At 42.7% G+C, this 21920-nt stretch overlaps 1 protein-coding gene across 3 annotated transcripts in view; it reads right to left on the reverse strand.

Moving 5' to 3' along the window:
• Positions 1-21920, reverse strand: part of GNE (glucosamine (UDP-N-acetyl)-2-epimerase/N-acetylmannosamine kinase) — a 34864-nt gene that overhangs the window by 2673 nt on the left and 10271 nt on the right. For 2 of the 3 annotated variants that reach the window (XM_071579908.1, XM_071579909.1), the window contains exons 2-11: positions 16181-16389; positions 15182-15633; positions 12589-12741; positions 11952-12164; positions 11184-11271; positions 6726-6936; positions 4257-4386; positions 2261-2482; positions 1129-1311; positions 443-559 (exon numbers count right to left, since the gene is read on the reverse strand). In XM_071579908.1, the coding sequence (XP_071436009.1) occupies positions 443-559; positions 1129-1311; positions 2261-2482; positions 4257-4386; positions 6726-6936; positions 11184-11271; positions 11952-12164; positions 12589-12741; positions 15182-15633; positions 16181-16389 (1978 nt within the window). Of the gene's footprint in view, positions 1-442; positions 560-1128; positions 1312-2260; positions 2483-4256; positions 4387-6725; positions 6937-11183; positions 11272-11951; positions 12165-12588; positions 12742-15181; positions 15634-16180; positions 16390-18165; positions 20738-21920 lie in introns of those variants that run through there. The other variant, XM_071579910.1, reaches the window with a different exon arrangement.

The raw sequence follows: 21920 nt of genomic DNA on the forward strand, positions 1-21920 counted from the left end.
TATGCAAAGACAAAACAGGAAAGCATTACTCTCTACCATCTTAGTGTTAAAAGCTACATAAGGAATATATTTAGAGCTAGAAAAACAGTAAAATATTCTGTATAAAGTAATACATAAATTGCCTTTGCTAGCTCAGATTAGCCATTCATGTGCCTACAATGACATGTCCCCAAATCGTTCAATATGAGAATGCTGACACTTTTTCTAAACTGATCTTTGCAGAAGCTTTTAACTTTCTTGCTTATTGGAACAGATAGTGTGAATATACACTTTTGCTGACATTTCCTCCAACATTTATATTTAAAGTTTCCTTACCATTACTAATTTTATAGAGAGTGTTCCTCAATGTGTAAAGTGTTTGTAGTGTTACAGTGCACTACCAAATCTGTATCCCCAAAAATAAAATCATGGGGGTGTTCCACCCTTTGGGCCATGTTCTTACCTGTTCTGAGAATGCTCTCTGCTTTTGTATTCCCCAGTTTAGCTGCTTGAATAAGATGTGCAGCACTAACAGTATCCTCCTTCTTCATTGTCATTCCTTCTACTAAAAGGAGATCATCTGAAAAGGAGGAAAAAACCAAGAGCAAAACATGGTGATGTGGCAAGTCAAGAAACTGACAGTGAAAAAGCAGGCAATTAAAAACTTTACATCTCTTTTACTTGCATACTGAATACTGAGAAATCTGCACAACCCTGAGTTTAGCCAAAGAGCCATAGCAATACTGTTCAGGGAACTACTTGCAGAAGCAGGGAATCTCAAACAGTTATAGTGTGGTACTTAACTAGTCTTGTCAGGCCCAAAAGTTACTAAAATATAAATGTTCTCCAACTATTTAAGAAGCTGTTGCTGAAAGACAATCACTGTGAAACAAACCATAACAGAATGTCTGCCAGATTACATTACAGCATGGTTAAAAAGTACAGTCTAAACTCTGTGGTGTGCTTCTGGTAATTTTGAGACCTGTGGTTCCAAATGTTCTTTGCCATTGAAAAGTGTTTGTACTATGCATGTTTCCAGTACCTCTTCCAAGATAAAGATTATCTATTTTTGATTAGTATCATCTTTGAAAATTTCTTCCTATACTGCAGTTTAGTAATTGTGTTTTCAAAAATAAAGTAAATAGATACCATCATGCAGTTTTTTAGCTTCTCTCTGTAGTGCTATTCCTGAGGCATATGCTTCTATACATCCTTGGCTACCACACAGGCACTCGGGTCCATCTAAAGATACGACAATATGCCCAAGCTCAGCAGCACAGAAAGAACTGCCATGGATCAATTCATGTTGATGAACAATTCCACCTCCAATTCCTGCAAAGGTACGAAAACTTCTGTGGTTAAAAAAGAAAAACACCACCTTCCACCTCACAATAGTTTTTAAAGGTGCCAGTTCTGCAGGACACTGATGTTTCCTTATTCTAATACAGACAAGATAAAATAATTTCCATCAGTAATGATGTACAGTGGAAAGCTTACTGGTTCTTAAAAGAACTCTTCTCCTTTTGACACACCTAATAAGCAAGCCTATAGCTCCCTCCTGTTCCTGTTGTGTCAAAATGCTTATCTCTTCTTAAAAAGCCTATAGATGGTAGTGAACTATGACACATCTTTTAAGCTTGTGAGTCAAGCTCTTTATGCAGAAAACTATCCTTCCAAGTGGCCTTAAAATTTGCACTTAAAGAGGAGAAGTTTTAATGCTGTATTAGACTATAAGGTTGTGTGCTAAAGAGCCAGAACACAAACCTGCAGGCCTCTACTGCCCCTTCCCAAGCTCTGGGTTAGTTATCAGCTAGTTATTATTGCCACCATCTAAAGGACTATATACTAAACAAATGAGAAAAGTTACCCCACATTTGCATTTGAGATTATATCAACCATCATCTCTCATACTTGGTTGTTTACCTTCTGGATACATGTCCTGATCTGACTTGTATTTCTGAAGCTAAAAGAGAATTAAGCCCTAAGCTGAAAAAATACAAAATTATTCCAGCTAAAGTTGCCCAAATTTTCCTTACTTGCCTGCATAGTTGCATCAGGCAGAACTTCTTTTATCAGAAGCTTAAGCTATGGGAGAGATTTCATTTGCCTGTATAAATTAAAAGTACTCTAAGAGAAACAGAGTAGCAAGAGGATTTTTGTTTAAGAACCTAAAATATTAGGGTATTCCAAGCACAGTGGCAGTGTTTATACTTTTAGGATCAGCTGAGCCTCTAAGTGATGGTACTGGAATTTAAGTTGCATTGAACTGTAACACACCCACCTGTACCAGTAATGAGTGTTACAAAATTTTCTACTCCTTTTCCATGACCAAATTTTCTCTCTGCTAGTGCAGCACAATTTCCATCATTGTCCACCCAGACTGGCAGGTGCAGAGCATCTGATATTGGAGTTCTGAGATCCACAGAGCTCCACTCCTGAATGAGTTTTGTAGAGTGAAGCACAATTCCTTCTCGGGGGTTTACACGTCCACCAGTAGAAATACCTAAGTCCCAGAAATAAATATGGGAGAGAAACATCAATGTCTGTGTGATACTTACATAAAAGGCCTGTTTTTCTTTTTGTAATGACAATTTTTATAATAGGCTTTCAAACAAAGCATCAAAGTAAAAATTTCCTTAAGTATAACTGGCAGTGAAACTTCTGACATGTAGAGATATAGAATCATGGAATGGCAAGGGTTGGAGGGGACCTTTATAGATAATCTAGTGCAACCCCTTTGCAAAAGCACATTCACCTAAAGCAGGTTGCCCAGGATTGTGTCTGGGTGGGTTTTGAATGTCTCCAGAGAAGGAGACTCCACAACCTCTGCAGGCAGTTGTGTTTCAGTGCTCAGTCATCCTCAAAGTAAAGAACATAATTTGTAAAGCCCACTACTCTAATCACAATGCTCTATCTAGATAAGTAATGGCTAGTTCAGGCAGAGAATTAACATTTCTACTTCAGGCAAGATTGCAGCACATCATTTAATAGGTATGTTTTTTGTTAGTCATGTAAGAGAGACATAATACTAAACTGTACAAAATAGATTGTTAGTATCCTGGAACATTATTAATGTCCTGAAGTCTGCTGCAAGTCTCAAGATTTAGAATGACTAAAAATAATCACTGGACTTAGAATAGTGATTTCTACTTAAAAGTACTCTGTTTTTGTGAAAAATCAAAATTCTGTTCAGAGATTTCCCTCCTCAACAGAATAATGACCTAGCAATACATGCCATTAGCCAAACCAGTTTTCCCTGGCTGGAAAAGCTTCCAAAGTTTTTAGACTCTCTCGGGACCTTTGAAAGTAAGGCACTATTTTGGATGGTTTTAGCTCTAGACAGTGAAGTTTGAACATTTTATCGTAGTGTTACTTCTCTAAAGATGGTTCCATGGTTAACATTATAATGTAAAGCAGCCACAACACCTCTTAAGACAAAGCAGATCAATCAAACATTAAAGCTGTAAGAAAGATCTAATTTGAAAGTCTAACATTTCTTACAGCTTTGTGTTCCTAACGTCTTCAAAGAATACAACGTGTTCAAATAACTTTTCTTGTGTGATTCAATTTTGGTATGGAACAAACTACTTTTCTTCTGGAATATTTCTCAGCTAAAATGAAGATTCTATGTCTTCCTTAGAAATCTAGGACACATTAATCAACACCTTCATAAGTAAGTGTAATATCTAAGGTGAAGTCTCCCAGTCATGATTAAACTGAAGAAATGCTGTCTGGTATAAACAGTTAAATGTGGAACTCCACTGCAAGTGCAAGTAAACTGGAAGTCAGGAAACAGGCTGCTTTTGTCTCTATTAGCTGCAAATTTAATCTTAATATTCTAGCCATTTTAGTCTGCCCCAGCATAATTGAGGACTCTGCTGTACAGGTGATCATAGCCTCAAGAAAGGCTTACAGACAGCAGAGGAAACTTGACTCAGCTCAAGTTGTTTCAGGAGCTGTTTTGATACACATTTGATTCACATTTCCTACACAGCAGGGAGCTTCAGAATCCACAATAGATATATACCACACGTTTCAGATATAGTTTACTATAACTTAACAGATTGTTTTCATGGCTGTTACAAACTGGAGAAACTTCCGTCTTCGTAGTCAGCTTCTCATTTTCACAGTACTTTTAAAAAGCTTGTTTGTTAAGAATATAATTCAGGAGCTTGAAGTACAATAAATCCGTTTTAGAAAGGTGTTTAAAATTAACAAGTAGTGATTTAATTCTATGTTGAAGAACTTAGATGAAAAGACAGTATCTGTTAACTTACCTACTCCCAAAATCCTGCAGTTTACATTTACTGCCTCTGATGCTGCCTCCACACACATCTTTAAAATTAATTCCAGTCTATCTTCATAGGTTTTAGGGTTCAGCTGGGTATACTTCTTAACTATTTCACCCTAGAAATTGAAAACAACAAAACATGCCCCAAAGAAATACAATTCATGATGAAATGTCTCATTTAAATTATAGGTCAAGTTGAAATAGTGAGCCATAACTTCTCTATTATTTAAACCAGATGCTGTGCTTTAGATCTCAGGACTAAGGGCAAGACTCCGGACAAATCTAGGGGACAAGTCTGGAGCACTACACTCCACTTCTGTAATAAACCTCTGTTGTCTGAAATTAAATACACATTTTAAGGGACACATGGCTTGTGTAAGGCAGTATCACCAGAGCTACCAGAACTGTTGTTACATGTGAGCTGTGATACAGCTATACATTTAAACTCAACACTAAAGTATTAAACAAAACACAGAGTAGCAATTGCTAAAAAGGAGGGGGAAAACATGGTGCTTCAAGAATAAAATGTTTCTAACTTGACTACATGAAAGGTTTGTATGGTGCCACAGACATGGCTATTTTTCCAGCAAAAGGAGAGTCAGCCAGACAGAAATGCTAGAAATTTCAAGGCAAAATTTACTATCCTGTCAGAAATATCTTTTCTTTTAAGCAGCTATACTTCTGAGTCACTTGCAGTATTTCCATCTACTATGACAGAACAGTTTGGGTTGGAAGGGGCCTCAAAGTTCATCTAGCTCCAAGCCCCATGGCATGGGCAGGGTCACCTTTCACTGCAGCAGTTTACTCAGAGCACCATCCATCCTGGTCTTGAACACTCCCAAGGGCAGAGCATCCACAGCATCTCTAAGCAACTTGTTCCAGCGCCTCAAAACCCTCACAGTACAGAATTTTTTCCTTATATGTAATCTAAACCCACTCTCTCTCAGTTTGAAGCCATTTCCCCTTGTCCTGTCACTACATGCCCTTGTAAATGTGTTGAACAGAGTGAGGAGCATCCAGGAGGAAGGGATTATTTTCAACCCTAGGAGTCATGCAGTGGTAATCAAAGTATTCATTATGCATGCCTGGAATCTGTGGGTACTAAGGAACTAATCTTAATGTAATGCTCCTATTGCACTATTAAGCCAGGGATCTGCTTAATAATGTTACTCTCCCCGTTACATCCCCTAGACAATGTATCTGAGCGAATCGCACTGAATTAATGCAACTGAGTCTGTATGCAACCTGGCTAAGTCATTGCTGCCAAAAGAAATTCAAAAATTCCAAACTGGCAGTGGTTTTGAGCATTAGATCCCACCATCTCAGCATCATGTGAGCAAGAGATTTTGGGGATTTTGTATGCTTAGTTTCCCCCCTCTTCATTTTTAGTTTGGAGGGGGAGGGAAATGAAAGAAGTTGTTTTGGAAGACAAGGCTGCAGCAAACATTATCAGAAGACACAACAGCTTTTAAAAAGAATTTTTGATTACTCAGTTATTTGTGAAAATTACATCTCAGATTCTGCATTTGCTGTTAAATGTTTACATCTGCTATTTAAATTTTATTATTCAAGTCTGGTCTACTCACTTTGATTTGCTAGCACTTCAATTTTCATAAATGCCCCCTCAAACTACACTCTGCAAAGCGGACAGAATTTTTTTTAATTAATTTTTTTCCAGGTTGTGTTGACAGAAAATGTGTCAGTTTTACTTCTAAAAAAATTACACCTTAAAAAGTTGTCTGTAAGACCTTGAAGGTCTGTTAGGCATCTTCTTTTAAACGACTATGAAAATTCTGGACTGTGTAAGGTCACTTTACATACCCCTTAATCCTTCTGCAGGCATCTTACCTTGCCCTCTGGATAACTATATCTAACTGATCTAGTTATCAGGAAGTATGCTGTGTAATGGTGGGAGTAAAAGCCAAAGACTTCTCATCATGAATTTTATTCCTATCTCTGAAGGGCTGCAGAGGTCAGTAAGTTCCTTTGCTAGATGCTTGTTGCTGCTGAAAATGGTTGTGTGTTCCATTACATGCCTGTCTAATGCAGTGGGGAAGTAAACAGTCTACTCTTGGAGCCTTTCACTTTTTGCTTGACTTATAATAAGTTGCAGGTTGAACTTAGTCACCTTTTAAGGGGAACCAACACAACTGAAAGTTGTGTTGTTCTTCAAGGTCTGTAGTCAACCCACAAAGAGGAAGCACCTATGATGTTGCATCAGCAAATGGGCCAGTTTGACATCAGTTTTATAAGAGCAAACCAGCACGCAAGTTGCATCAAGACTGTATAAGAGGTGCAAGAAATGAGGAAAAAATCTTCTTTAGCCCTCAACAGCAAAAGCCAGTAGGAATGCTGGAGCTCTTCTGCATCATAAGCCTATATCCTTATTGTAGGAATAGAATCACAAAGCCCAATGGATTTTGCAGGATATCTAGAAACACAATGGAATATTTACCTTCATACTAACAATTGCTACGCGGAGATTTGTTCCACCTAGATCCACAGCCAGAGCACTCTGTGTCTCCAGAATATGGTCAATATCTTGAGAGATATTATCTTTGACAGGAGGAAAACAGAATTTCTTTTGCAATGGTTCTTTAAGGTCAATAGATTTAAGGAACTTCAAGATCCTTGGAACAGCATTACCATCTCCATAGATTTTTGAGCTGTAATAGAAAAAAAAATCCACGAAAATCCATGTAATTGGAAGTAAAGTTCTGTAAAGTTCTTTGTATGACAGAAGACTGTAACAGTGTGTCATTACAAAATTATGCTCTGGCTACTATGACAATACTGCAGCTCACATTACTCAGGTCTGTCACAAGATACGGTAGATAGTGACACTGAAGATCACACAATAGATTGTGCAAGTTTGGTACTAGCTCCATTTTGGAATATGAAACTGGAATGTATAAAACTGGAAGTTAATGATGCCAAAACCCCTGTAAAATTAAGGAAGAAAACCACATCATAAAGCAAAATAACAAAATAAAAACTATGGTCAGTTTATCTATGTGCTACAGGTCCAAAACAAGATGTACTTATCACACAGATGACAAGTAGATAATAATAAAGTGTACATTCATGTCAGGTTTTAACTGTACATGTGTTTCTAAAATACCATCATACATAGTCATACAATTGGTATCACAGAACTCAGATTTATTGCTCTATTTAGGTTCTGAAAAAATACACTTTTGATTCCTTTCCTTAGTTAGCCAAAAATTATCTCTTGAAGTTTGTAAGAACTTACACATTAAAGAAATAAGAGTCAATACTGTAGGACTGAAGGATAATGAAAAGCACATTGCTATGATCTGGAAGATTGCAGTCAGAATTCTCTACATATCATGCCAGAGGTCCACTCAGCTACCAAGTCCTGTGTGACAGTATCAAAGAATAGTTACAGTTGGAAGGGACTTCTAGAGATCATCTAGTCCTACCTGCCTGCTGCGGCAGAGTCACCCAGAGCAGGTGACACAGGAATGCATCCAGGTGGGATTTTAATGTCTCCAGAGAGGGAGACTCCATGACCTACCTGGGCAGCCTGTTCCAGTGCTCTGCCACCCTTAATGTAAAGAAGTTCTTTCTCATGTTGAGGTGAAACTTGTGTTTTGGTTTACGACCTTTCTTCTCATCCTGTCCTTGAGCACCACTAAAGTCTGGCACCATCCTCTTGGCACACCACTTGTAGGTACTGATGAGATTCTCTCTTAGTTTTCTGTACTTTAGACAGGCCCAGCTTCCACAGTCTCTCCTTATAAGAGAGATGCTCCAGATCCCTAATTATCTTTGTGGTTCTCTGCTGGACCCTCTCCAGTAGCTCGTCTTGAACTGTGGAGACCGGAATTGAACACAATGCTCCAGATGTGGCCTCATGGGGGGAAAACTGAGGGGCAGGATCACCTCCCTTCCTGGCTGCAGGGGCACACTGCCAGCTCATAGTCAAACTGTCATCCTTCAAGACTTCCAGGTCCTTCTCTGCTGAGCTGCTCTCCAGGAGGTCAGCTCTCAAACTGTATGAATACTTAGTTATTCCTCCCCAGGTGTAGGACACTACACTTGCCTTTGTTGAACCTTGTTAGGTTTCTCTTCACCCAACTCTCCAGTCTATCAAGGTCCCACTGAATGGCAGCACAGCCCTCAGATCTATCAGTCACTCCCCTCAGTTGCACACCATCAGCAAACGTGCCGAGGGTACATTATATCCCTTTGTCCAGGTTGTTGACTAAGATGGGATCTGGTATTGATTGCTGGGAAACACCACTGACTACAGGCCTCCAACTGGATTCTACAACACTGATCATGACCCTCTAGGCTCTGCCATTGAGGATGTTATGGGAAACAGTGTCAAAAGCCTTGATGAAGTTGAGGTAGACATCTGCTGCTCTATCCCCTTGTCAACCCATCCTGCCAAGCTATCAGATTGGTCAAGCATGATTTCCGCTTGGTGAGTCCATGCTGACTCCTCCCAATGACCTATTTTCCTACATGCTTGGTGATCACGTCCAGAATGACCTGTTCCATCACCTTTCCAAGGATGGAGGTGAGGCTGACTAGCCAGTAGTTTCCTAGCCCCTCCTTCATGCCCCTTTTGAAGACAGGAGTAACATTTGCCTTCCTCCAATCACTGGGCACCTCTCCCATTCTCCATGATTTTCAATGATGATGGAGAATGGCTTAGCAATATCTGGCAGCTTCATCAACACCTGTGGGTGCCTCCCATCAGGGCCCATGGATTTATGGGTGTTAAGTCTGTCTAGCCAATCTCGAGCCCAAACCTCTATGATCAAAGGGAAGTCTTCCTTTCTCCAGCCTTGTCCTCTTAAGTCTGGGATTCCTGAGGGCCATTCTCAGCAGTAACAACTGAGGCAAAGAAGGCATTCAGTAATTCCACCTTCTCTGTGTTTTCTGTCACTGGGACATTCATTTGATTCAGCAGCAGCCCCACATTTTCCCTATTCTTCCTTTTGCTGCTGATGTACTTGTAGAAGCCCTTCTTGTTGTCCTTGATATCCCCTGCAAGACTCAATTCCAAGTGGGCCCTGGCCTTTCTGGTTGCATCCCTACATACTCTGACAATATTCCTGTAGTCCTCCCACGTGGCCTGTTCCTTTTTTCACATCCCACAATTTCCTTCTTCTGAGATTTGCTAGAAGCTTCCTGCTCATCCACACAGGTGTCCTGCCCCCTTTGTCTCATTTCTTCCTCATGGGGATACACTAATCTTGAGCTAGGAGGAAGTGGTGCTTAAATAATGACCAGCTCTCTGGGACTTCTTTCTCTTCTAGGGCCCTAATCCATGGGGTTCCTTCAAATAGGTCTTTGAAGAAGCCAAAGTTAGCCTTCCAGAAGTTCAGGGCTCTACTCCTGCTTACTGTTTTTCTTCCTCCACGCAAGATCCTGAGTTCCATCAGCTCATGGTCACTGCAGCCAAGGCTGCCTCCAAGCTTCACATCTTCAACCAGTCCCTCCCGGTTGGTTGTGCCTTTCCTTGTTGGCTCCTCCACCACTTGCACCAAAGTCATCTTCAATGATACACAGAACTTCCCAGACTGTGTGTGTCAAACAGTATTGACCCTCCAACAAACAACAGGGTGCGTGAAGTCTTCTGGGGCAACTGGGGCCTGTGACCACAAGGCTATTTCCAGATGCCCAGAGGAAGCCTCATCAACTTCCTCCTCCTGATCAGGTGGCCTATAGTAAACACTCACAGCATGGCCAGCCATATTAGCCTGTCCTCTAGTTCTTATCCATAAACTCTCAACTCCTTCAACTATCCCTGGGTAGAGCTCAATACATCCTAGTTGCTCTCTCACATTAAGCACAACTTCACCACCTCACTTGTCCTTTCTAAAAAGTACATATCCATCCATGACAGTATTCCAGTTGTGAACTATCCCACGTCTCAGTAACGACAATGAGATCATGGCCCTGTGACTGCACATGGATTTCTAGTTCATCTTTTTTTATTCCCCATGCTGCATATATTTGTATACAGGCACTTCAGAGAGGCTCAGGTAATGAGGTTGCTTGATGGGGTGTAAGAGGATTCACTATAGCCATAAACACCCTTGATGTGTTTAGTGCTGTAATTCTCATCTTGAAAGGCAACCAAGGAACATCTGCCACTCCACTGGTTGGTATGACCTACTCTCCAGGAGGAAGCAGTGGCATGGGCATTGCCACTATGGGCCCCACTCCTGAGTGCCTCAGTTTAAAGCCCATCTCACCAAAGTGGCCAGCCTGCTGCCAAAGATTCTCTTGGCCTTTTTAGACTGGTGGATCCCATCACTTTCTAACAGGCTGCAATCTTTAAAGTACAAACCATTGTTCTAAAAGCCAAAACCTTCTTGATGGCACCAGCCACAAAGCCAAACGTTGATCTGCACTGCATGTCTGCTTCAGGCTGTTTCCATTTCTCTAAGAAGCAGGATGGATGAGAAGATGACTTAGACACTTATGTTTTTCATGTGCCTTGCCAGGGCTTTATAGTCTTCCTTGATCCTGCCCATTTTCAGCTTGTGACATCATCTGTACCCACATGAAAAAGTGTCCTTTAGGCACAAGTCAGATGTAGGCACATAGGATGGTCTCCCTCCATGCTGCTCCTGTGGAACAAACTCTCTTAATCCTGCTGATCTAAGTTAACATAGGAATTGTGTCCTCTTGACTTCCTGTTGGATGTTAAATTATTAGTTATGTAACAACATTACCAGTAACATTTCACTCTCCAAATACAAATCTGCATACCAGACAGTGCACTATAATTCAGAAATGAAAAATAATTTGTAACCTCAGACTAGGGCATTAAAAGCACTCCAATCAAATATGATGAACCACCTCAGGACTAAATGCCTTTTACTCTACTGTTTTAACATTCCTTTAGATGAATTAAGACAAGTGTACTCACCATGGATATTGCTTACCAAACTGAAGCTGTAAAGCATGAAGAATCTTATCCTGCGTATCAGCATCACGAACGTGAAGAACATTTTCACCTAGATAACAAAAGTTAACATAATAGGACAGATCAGCTCCTCAAACTACGTTAGAGTATAAGAACTGTTTTAGGAATGAAAAAAAATTTGTTTTTCTTTCCTCTGAGGAGGAAAGATGCTCACCAGATCAACACTGCTCTTCATCAGTTATGTGCCTCCCCTTACTCCCCATAAAGCAGTGCTGACACCTGTTACATACCATCCTGCATTACAAAACACTAGAGAGCAGAGTATTTGTCTTTCAAAGAACTCTATTATTAACTATGCTCAAATGAAAATGGGGTAAATGGCTCTTTTGTCATATCTGCATACCTGAAATATCACAACACAGTTACTTACTGAAGGGGTGAAGAGTTCATATTTTAGAAGTGAAGTTTTTTTACTCACCAAACATCAAACTAGCTATGAAGGAACAATTAGCTACCTATTCTGCTGAATGGAATACACTGCAAATGGACATATTTTCACCTGGCTATCGATGAAAGCCCCATTATCTCATGTAGAACATATAAGCAGCACTAATGTGATACAGGAATAGCAAATGAAGTTTTAAAATGTGTCATAAATTGTGTTGCACTGACACTGCAAGATGGCCTCTATGAAGCATTCATCTGACTTTATCCCATGGAAGAAAATAAAACCCTCTGAACCAGAAGGAAATTAGTCAAGCAAACATATACCTGTTTCTCTTCCTGTCTGACGTGTCCCCAGGTTGATGACAGGTGTACCAAACGCTCCTACCTCTCTGACACCACAGCTGCTGTTACCAATCATACAACCAGCATGAGCAACGAGCTGAATGAACTGGTCAAATGGGACATGCTTTACTGCCCGAAAATTGGGATGATGTTCAATGCCCTTCTTCCTCATCACACGAACCATCTCTTTGCTTCCTACAGAAAAATGAGGTAGAACAAATTATTCAAGTTCTACTTTTGAAAAGGAATTGCAGAAATGTAAAGGAGCTAGTTGCTAGCCATTCACAGAGTTGTCTCCTCTGACTAAGTTTTATTCTTTTATCCTTACAATGTAAGTTGCATAGCTAGGCACATAAGCCCAATTTGATCCAAAAAGCCACTGCAAGTCTTTTTGTAGTTTTAAGTTAAGAGGCACTAATATTGCTCCTGTGTGTCTCATTGTTTCCCTTCATTTTCCTTCTCACACCAAAAAGCTGATGTGTCCTCCACCAACATGAACAAGTTGCTGCAGCAGGTGCACACATGATGCTGTAAACATACATCTATTTCCACCTAGCTGAGTGTCTAGGATAAAAGCACTCCTTCATGTGTCCCTCTACCATGAAGGTCTTTTACTCACCTGCATCAACATTAGGGAATAAAACAAGTGTTCTCTTGTTGAAGGAGATGAGTGCATCTAGTGTCAGCTCAAACATCTTAATGGAATGTTTAATATCTGTGGTTACAGGATGTTGCAAAGCCACTATATAATCTCTGGTTTTGACATCTTCACCTGTCCAAATGGGGACCAAGAAAAGGTATTTTTAATTGGCACAGAATATCAAGAGGAAGGAAGGTTTTGAAAATACTGATGTGAAAGTCTGAAGAGTTAAGGCACTGAATGGGACATCTAACAAGTAATGCTACATATAAATGCTACAATAAACCTCAAGGGAGTTACAGGGCTCATCCACCATGTTATCTGACTCTCCAATCAGATCTCATAACTTTATAGAGACCACAGCCTAAACCTCAACATAGTTAACTTGCAAACCTACTTCTAAAGCTTTTCAAGACTACACTAGGGTAAAGAAACTGTTCTCGTACCAGTGCCAATCTGAAATAACTCTTGAAGCTGCTCAGGTTTTCTGTCAGTTTTCTGTCCTCAAGCAAAATTTTGTTACCATTGCTTTAAAATAGTCAGTCATACTTGTTTTACCACATTTGTAGAAATTGATCTGCAAAATATACTGATAGAAAAATATACCAGCTACGTAGGTAAGTGTGCCCTATAGGAGACTGCTTTGTTAAAGATAAAAAGCAAATGCAAATCCCATTGTTTACAGGATTTATTTGTGAGTCAAAGAATATAAAACACCAAAAGCCTTTGGCACAAGTTGCCTTGTTGCAGTGCATTCCTCAAAAAAAAGTTCATAATACAAATTCTGTTTGTTTTTTTTTATATTAGGCCTGAACAGCTCTGATTCTACTTAAACACATCCTTTACACCAGAATAACTGCTCACATGAGAATGTTCTATTTTTAAATTATTCAGCTCAGAGAAATTACCCGTTTAAGGAGTTAGTTTTCTGACTTGGCAAAGAAAGTGTTCACCTGCACAGATTTGAAGCTTTTCAGCTACACAAGGCAGACTACAGAACAAAGAAAAAAATGAAAGGAAATGTAGAAAGAAAGAAATACCAGGTACTATTACCAAACATACTATTTTTTTTACTGATAACCTGCTTATTGACTCTGTCTAGTGTTGAAAGTCATAGGTGTTGTAGTTTGGGATTATTATGTATATTCTCTCCCCTGCCACTAACTGCCCATGCCAGCAGTTAACAAAAGAAGTAGTTACTGCTGATCACTTGGGTGGGGGCAGGTTTATCTCTTTTGTTTTTTGGGGACATCTATTTTTTTTCTTAGCTCCGTGGAATGCGGGAGCAGTGGCTGTGGAGGAGGGAAGCTGTTCTGCTGGCACTGCTGGGGCTTCTGGTTGAGCTGCTGCTTTTTTCTCCTTGCCGTGGCTGTTTCTCCCGGTTCCTGCATCTGGGATCCCGGCCTCTGTTCCAGCCTCACCACCGCCTGCACCGTCACAGCCTGCACTGACCACCGCCTGCACTGACCACCGCCTGCACTGACCACCGCCCGCACTGACCACCGCCCGCACTGACCACCGCCCGCACTGACCACCGCCCGCACCGTCACAGCCTGCACTGACCACCGCCCGCACTGACCACCGCCCGCACTGACCACCGCCCGCACTGACCACCGCCCGCACTGACCACCGCCCGCACTGACCACCGCCCGCACTGACCACCGCCCGCACTGACCACCGCCCGCACTGACCACCGCCTGCACTGACCACCGCCCGCACTGACCACCGCCCGCACTGACCACCGCCCGCACTGACCACCGCCCGCACTGACCACCGCCTGCACTGAGCACAGCCCGCACTGACCACCGCCTGCACTGACCACCGCCTGCACTGAGCACAGCCCGCACTGACCACCGCCTGCACTGACCACCGCCTGCACTGACCACCGCCTGCACTGACCACCGCCTGCACCGCCACCGCCTGCACTGACCACCGCCCGCACTGACCACCGCCTGCACTGACCACCGCCTGCACTGAGCACAGCCCGCACTGACCACCGCCTGCACTGACCACCGCCTGCACTGACCACCGCCCGCACTGACCACCGCCTGCACCATCACAGCCTGCCCGCCCCGGCTGGGGCAGTGACCCGGGAGAGAGAGAGGTTTGCAGCTGCTTTTGCAGGACACGTGGTGGTTCCCCACTTTCAGCTTTCTTTTTCCTTCATCTGGGACAAGAGACACAGAGTTCATCTGGGAGCTCACCACGCGTCTGTCTCGCTGGAGAGGGACTGGGAACTACTGGGAACTCACTCTGCAGCCAGCCGGGCTGTGACATTTGACACTGCTTAAGTATAACTTTCCTCCTGGAGGAAAACCTGATGGGTTTTGTTGTTGTTTTTTTTTCTTTCTCTTGTGCTGTTGGGGAAGCGGTTTGCACTAGTCTGTTTATATATAGCAGTTAAGAACAGTTATTCTTCTTGTATTAAATTCCTTTTTTTCCTTAAATTTTATAAAGAGTGGCACGATTATTGTGGAGGAAACCCCCCTCCCCGCTTGTGGGTAAACATTTTGGTTTTTTTTTTCCCCTCAAACCAAGACAATAGGAAAAATGTAAAGAGTGGTCTGCTTACCTAGCCACACACGTATGATACTCATGTAATCCTTGTTTTTAGCAGAGAGCAGCTTGTCATATGAAGGACAGCCTGCCAGAAGGATGCGGTCATGGTCTTCACACATGGCTATCAAATGCTGCTCTGCACTCCTCGTGCAGCACACGTGGTAATGGGCCAGTTTGGTTATGGCATGTCTGATGGAGTCATCGATGGTCCCACTGACTTCCCCACCTTCGATGTGGAGAATGCGAATGTTCATCAGGGCTGCAGACGTGGCCAGGGCCAAAGCATCAAATCTGTCCCCATGAACTATCATTATGTCAGGTTTCAGGCGGTTGAGCACATCTGGTAACTTGACTAAGGCAAGGCCCACTGACTCCACCATAGCTGCCTCATCCTCCCCTCTCACAATGGTGTGCAGTCTTGTATGAATATCAAAGTCATCTTGTTCAATCATACGATAGGTGTTACTGGAGGCAAGAGAAAAAGGGTGGCAGTAAATACATCCTGGTTTTACAGCAACACAGCCTGACAAAATAAATGCAAATCAGAACAGTTGCACTGGGTTTGAACAAAGGCTTACTTATCACATCTCCTTCACTAAGGAAAGCAGATTTTAAGATTTTTCCAATATCTATGCCAAGTGGAAGAGCTGCAACTTAAAATGACTGAGGAGTATCTTTTCTCTGTGAAAATTAAAAAACTGTAGCACATTTTCCTTTCATAATCACCAGACCCTTAGGGAAAAATGAAGGAAACGAGTTTCTCACTTCATATAGTCTGTGGTCCTGTTGAAGATCTCAGTTACAGCATTTAACCAAAACTTTCTAAAATTCCAATATTGGTTGAAAAAACACCCAGAAATATGCAATCTCAGAACGAGTTGCAAAATAAAATCTGAAAAAAAATTTTAAAACTTTGTTGTGTACACTCAGAATGCCAAGACTTTTTTTACCTAACATTCATGATATCACTGCTAACACCTGAGATTGGCAGAAAGACAAAAATCCATCTTACCCATAATCATCAATCAAGTGGGAACCAAGCACTACAACATCCAGCTCGAAAAACTGTGGTTCAGCCTTAATTCCAAACATAATGGGAGCTAATTTTGAATAATCTGCACGGTTGCAAGTAGCAACACAAACACGAAGTTTGTGGTTGTTTCCATTCTTCTCCATGACTTTCTTTTGTTTCTGTTTTGAAAGATTCTTGAAGTACACTTCCTGACATAACAGAGGAAAAAAAAGTGTGTCATTAATAATAGTAGTTTACTTGCTGTAAATGGTACACTTAATGAACAATCACAGTCCAAACCCTGCACAGCAACCAAACCATTGATAACAGACAGCTAATACCTGAAAGTACCTATCCTCTGAAGATTTTAGAAGAGAACAGGTTTTTTTCTCAGTTTAAGATCAATTTCAATACCTCTATTTCTGTAAGTAATATAGAAAAATTCTGTATAAATTGTATTTGAAGTTCAGCTGTAATTAAACAGCAAAATTTCTGTTCCTTGTTGAGATGGAAACCTCTGCATAAGCAGAAATATTATTGTGCCTCAGTAAATGAAAGAAAACCTCATATTTCAAAACGACAGAAGGGAACAATTTGTGCAGATGCATCACTGACAGACTCTGTGAACAAAAGGAGAAAGTTTTTGACTGAGTCTATTTACACATCTTCAGTAAACACAATTTCATCAGGTAAGGCAAGTTAAACATTGACTTCTAAATCCTTACATACTGTTTTGTTGGCCAAAGTACATCAAATATTCAATAATGCAGTACTGGGTTACAATAAACCTGATAAAAAAGGATACAGCATTATCTACCCTAAAGTAACCCAAATTTCCTCTACCCCCAAAAAGAAATTATTCAAGTGTTAGGAAGAGTTTATGAGACTGGTCAATTACAAGGGCAGGGGTTTTTTTAGTTCTCCTTTCAAAAATAAATATATTTTAAATAAGTATCATCCTTCCAGTGTGAAGTCTACTGTTATATCAGGTTTTTACTCCACTGAAATGGCAAGTAAACTTTTTCTGGATTAATGCACAAAGGTTGCTTATCTCCAGCTCAGAGCAGGATCAATCCCTCTCTACAGTTTTTGTCAGATAGAAAAGCTCTTTCTGAGCAGCTGCTCCTTTTAGTATTGTCAAGTATGTCATTTCATGCTCCCTTTAGACCACATTTACATTTTTTCAGTAAAGTTTTAAAAGAAAGGTTACTGTGACATCTTACTCTTATAGACATATAAAGTCAGTAGTTTTTCAAGATTTCCCTACTTTTAAGACAGATTAATTTAGATTTTATTATACATGATGATAAACAATCCTTTGGTATAATAGTAATGTTAGGGTGATTAGGGATGTTTTTTTTAGTTTAACTCCAACAACCATGATTCCTGAGAGTGGTTTATGCTGCCTTTCAGAATAAAACAGAGGTGACAAAAGGCAAAGATGGCCAGCACTAAGTTCATAAGAAATGGCATTTACTCAAACAAAGCAGTTACAGCTACTCCATTCAATTTCAGTAGGATACAGCCTGGAATTTCCACCTCTGATTACTATGATGACAAATTAAGCTGAGCTCTACAGATTCAGCCACAAAGTTAAAAATATTATTTGGTTTACATGATGCCACTTCATTTGAATTTACATTTGAACATTATGTCAGCAGTAGTATGTTAATTAATTAATGTTTTACACTTCCAAAGGATCAGATGATAATCCTTCAGGAAATGTAATCAGTTACTAATGCTGAAAATATCTGCAGGTATGTTGTGTAGATGACGGCTGTTTTAAACTTGCCCTTCTTTTTGTTCAACATGCTTGAAATATTTTAAATGTATGTCAGAAATTCAGTAAGTCACGTTCAAAATGCAGAGAGTACTTTGCAGGATTTTAGTTGCTGTATGAGTCAGAGAGCATGTTATCCTCTATCACTCAGTGAAACCTCAAATCACATTAGCCAGATACAGATTTAACACAACTACTGCTTTACCTCATTCCTAAAACAACTCCTTTTGGAGCTGGTTCAGAGCAGGACATTCTGTCATTACACGTGTAAAAGCATCCACTAATTCAAATAAAATCATGTTCAAGATGGAAAGGCTGCTTCTGACATGTCTGTAAGCTTATCTTTGAAACTGCAGGCACCATTAGAAGCCTCTCACAGGACCGTTCAACAGCCATTGCTGCATAGTTATCCTACACTATAAACTGAGAAGCCAAAGTAAAAGGGCACAGAATAAGGAAGTGACAAACGCAAACTTAATCCAGAGTTTGCTTACTACAAGTTACCTGCCTGAGTTAAGACCATCATATCCCCTCTGACAAACAATTATCTTTTCATTTACACAAAGAAGGCTTTTAAGAAGCAGGCTAATTTTCTGTTGTCCTTTCTCTTTAAGCATTGTCTAAAATTCTAGAGTTCTTCAATCCAAACCCAGAAAACATCATCTCCTAAAACGGTATGTCTGTATGTTTTAAAAAAATTTAAATCTCATGTTTCACCATAACTAGAGATCCAACAGAACTGAATCACTAGACCATACGTCTGTCCAGCCACACAAATCACATTTAATTAGAATTGGTATTGCATGCAGTAATAGTCTCTTCAAATAATTCTGGAGGTAAATGTGGAGACACTTCAAATATGTATGATTTGACGAGAATCAAAAGCAGTTCCTGGTATTTGTGCAATTAAGTTTCAGAGTAAGCCTCAAAGCAGAACTATTTTTAGTACTGCCTTAAAACTCTGTAACAATAGTTTCAAAAAGCTGCCAAGTAAGCCATGCATTGGCCTTGGTGCAGTTTTACTATTGCTATTAATTTTAAACATCTGCTTATCTGAAGAACCAAAATACCTACCCCAGCAAAAGATAGGCAACAGTGCAGTACAAGTGTTAACTCCACATGCAAATTTATCACTAATTAAACCAGTCTACTGTTCTTCAGGTTAAGTTGGATATTTTCTGAAGAAACGTGATATATTCCTACATCACAGTTTAGTAAAACACATAATTCTATCTTGATTCTAATCTATTCTGAGGCTTAATGCAAAAATTATTCTGTATTTTCAGACAGCATTCACTATCAACAAGTAATGGCAAAGTCCTTTCAGCTATCAATAGTAAATTCTTTCAAGCAGACCTGTAATGTCTTGGCTACATAATCTTGTTATCGCTATGATTTTAGAATATATGAACAGTTCTTGCAGGCAATCAACTATTTTCAGAACTGTCCACTGAAATTACTTGAAATAATTATTCACTAAGAGTTGCTTCTGAGTTTCTAGGTGTTTGATGATACACTGTGTTTGATCTACAGTCTTCTGACTCTGGGGACCTTCCTCTTCTACCTTGCAGGGACTAACGAGTCTTTAGCAGAGAGGAAAAGAAATAAAACAGTGCACCATGAAGGACTATTTGAAATAATTAATCGCCACAGCTTTGGTCTACTGCTCTTCCATATCCCACCCTAAGACTTTCAGACTATGAGAGGTTCAAGAAGTTTTTGAGACTGGGGAATTCTGGGCCAGACTTTAAAGCAACCAAGCAGCTTCTGTTTCTCTTAGCACTCTGAAGTACATGAGATACTCCCTGATTAGTGTTCCATAAACAAAAGACACCACATGTATATTCAGCATGTGCACCTCTGAACCAATGGTTTTCAAAATCAAAGAGCCCGGAATTTCTACACTCTGTGAATGCCTGTGTGTCTGGGGCCATTTCATCTTTCTGGGTTTGCTGTGTGATGTCCACACAGGATATTCTGCTCAAAACTGCTCCCACACCATGTACCAGTATATGTGTTCCTGCCACTCTTCTTTACCCATGGAGACATCTGTTCCACATCACCTGTGTGAGCACACCCGAAGCCTGGTCCTGCAGCAAATGACTACAGACCAAACCAAGTCTTTTAGACCCCCTGGAACACATCTGTGTGGGTGGAAAAGCATTTACTGCCCTGCGCACACATCAGGGCAAGAAACCCTTTCCACCATCTTCCCTCACAGATGGGATTGACCTCTTCACCAGCCCCTTTCTGGTGCGAGGTATCATCCCTGCACCTCTCCAGCATATTGGTATGCTTAAGATGACAGAATATTCTGAGGTGGAAAGGACCCTCAAGGACTATCGGGTCCAACCCTTAGTTCCACACAGGAGTCACACCAAGTGCCTGAGTATCATCCAAACGCATCCGAAACTGTCAGGCTTGGTGCTGTGACCACTCCCCTGTTCCAGTGCTCAGCCACCCTCTGGGGGAAGGACATCTTCTTAAGTATTCAACCTAAACCTCCCCTGACACAACTTGAGGCCATAGCCTTGTTACCCAAGTGTAAGGTCTGTCCTGGTGCTCCCTCCCTCCCGTATCCCACAGTCCGGGCAATCCGGCACCCGCGCCGCCCTTTCCCGCCAGAGACCGCGGAACCCGCACATCCCAGGGACACGCACTGCCCACCGCAGGGACCCCGCACATCCCAGGGACACGCACTGCCCACCGCAGGGACCCCGCACATCCCAGGGACACGCACTGCCCACCGCAGGGACCCCGCACATCCCAGGGACACGCACTGCCCACCGCAGGGACCCCGTACATCCCGGGAACAGGCACTGCCCACCGCAGGGACCCCGCACATCCCAGGGACACGCACTGCCCACCGCAGGGACCCCGTACATCCCGGGAACAGGCACTGCCCACCGCAGGGACCCCGCACATCCCGGGAACAGGCACTGCCCACTGTGGAACCCGCACATCCCGGGAACAGGCACTGCCCACTGTGGAACCCGCACATCCCAGGGACACGCACTGCCCACCGCAGGGACCCCGCACATCCCGGGAACAGGCACTGCCCACCGCAGGGACCCCGCACATCCCGGGAACAGGCACTGCCCACTGTGGAACCCGCACATCCCGGGAACAGGCACTGCCCACCGCAGGGACCCCGCACATCCCGGGAACATGCACTGCCCACCGCAGGGACCCCGCACATCCCGGGAACATGCACCGCCCACTGTGGAACCCGCACATCCCGGGAACATGCACCGCCCACTGTGGAACCCGCACAACCCCGGGAACAGGGACTGCCCACCGCAGGGACCCCGCACATCCCAGGGACACGCACTGCCCACCGCAGGGACCCCGCACATCCCGGGAACATGCACCGCCCACCGCAGGGACCCCGCACATCCCGGGAACAGGCACTGCCCACCGCAGGGACCCCGCACATCCCGGGAACAGGCACTGCCCACCGCAGGGACCCCGCACATCCCGCGAACATGCACCGCTCACTGTGGAACCTGCACATCCCGGGAACAGGCACTGCCCACCGCAGGGACCCCGCACATCCCGGGAACATGCACCGCCCACTGTGGAACCCGCACATCCCAGGGACACGCACTGCCCACCGCAGGGACCCCGCACATCCCAGGGGCACGCACTGCCCACCGCAGGGACCCCGCACATCCCGGGAACAGGCACTGCCCACCGCAGGGACCCCGCACATCCCGGGAACATGCACCGCTCCCTGTGAAACCCGCACATCCCAGGAACACGCACTGCCCACCGCAGGGACCCCGCACATCCCAGGGACACGCACTGCCCACCGCAGGGACCCCGCACATCCCGGGAACAGCCACTGCCCACCGCAGGGACCCCGCACATCCCAGGGACACGCCCCCGGCCCCGGCCATGGTCCCGGCTCCCCCGCCTGCTCCCCGCGCGCCCCAGACGAGCGCGCTCCCAGCGCGGCAC

The sequence above is a fragment of the Pithys albifrons genome, chromosome Z (assembly GCF_047495875.1).
Source record: "Pithys albifrons albifrons isolate INPA30051 chromosome Z, PitAlb_v1, whole genome shotgun sequence".
Classification (NCBI taxonomy): domain Eukaryota; kingdom Metazoa; phylum Chordata; class Aves; order Passeriformes; family Thamnophilidae; genus Pithys; species Pithys albifrons.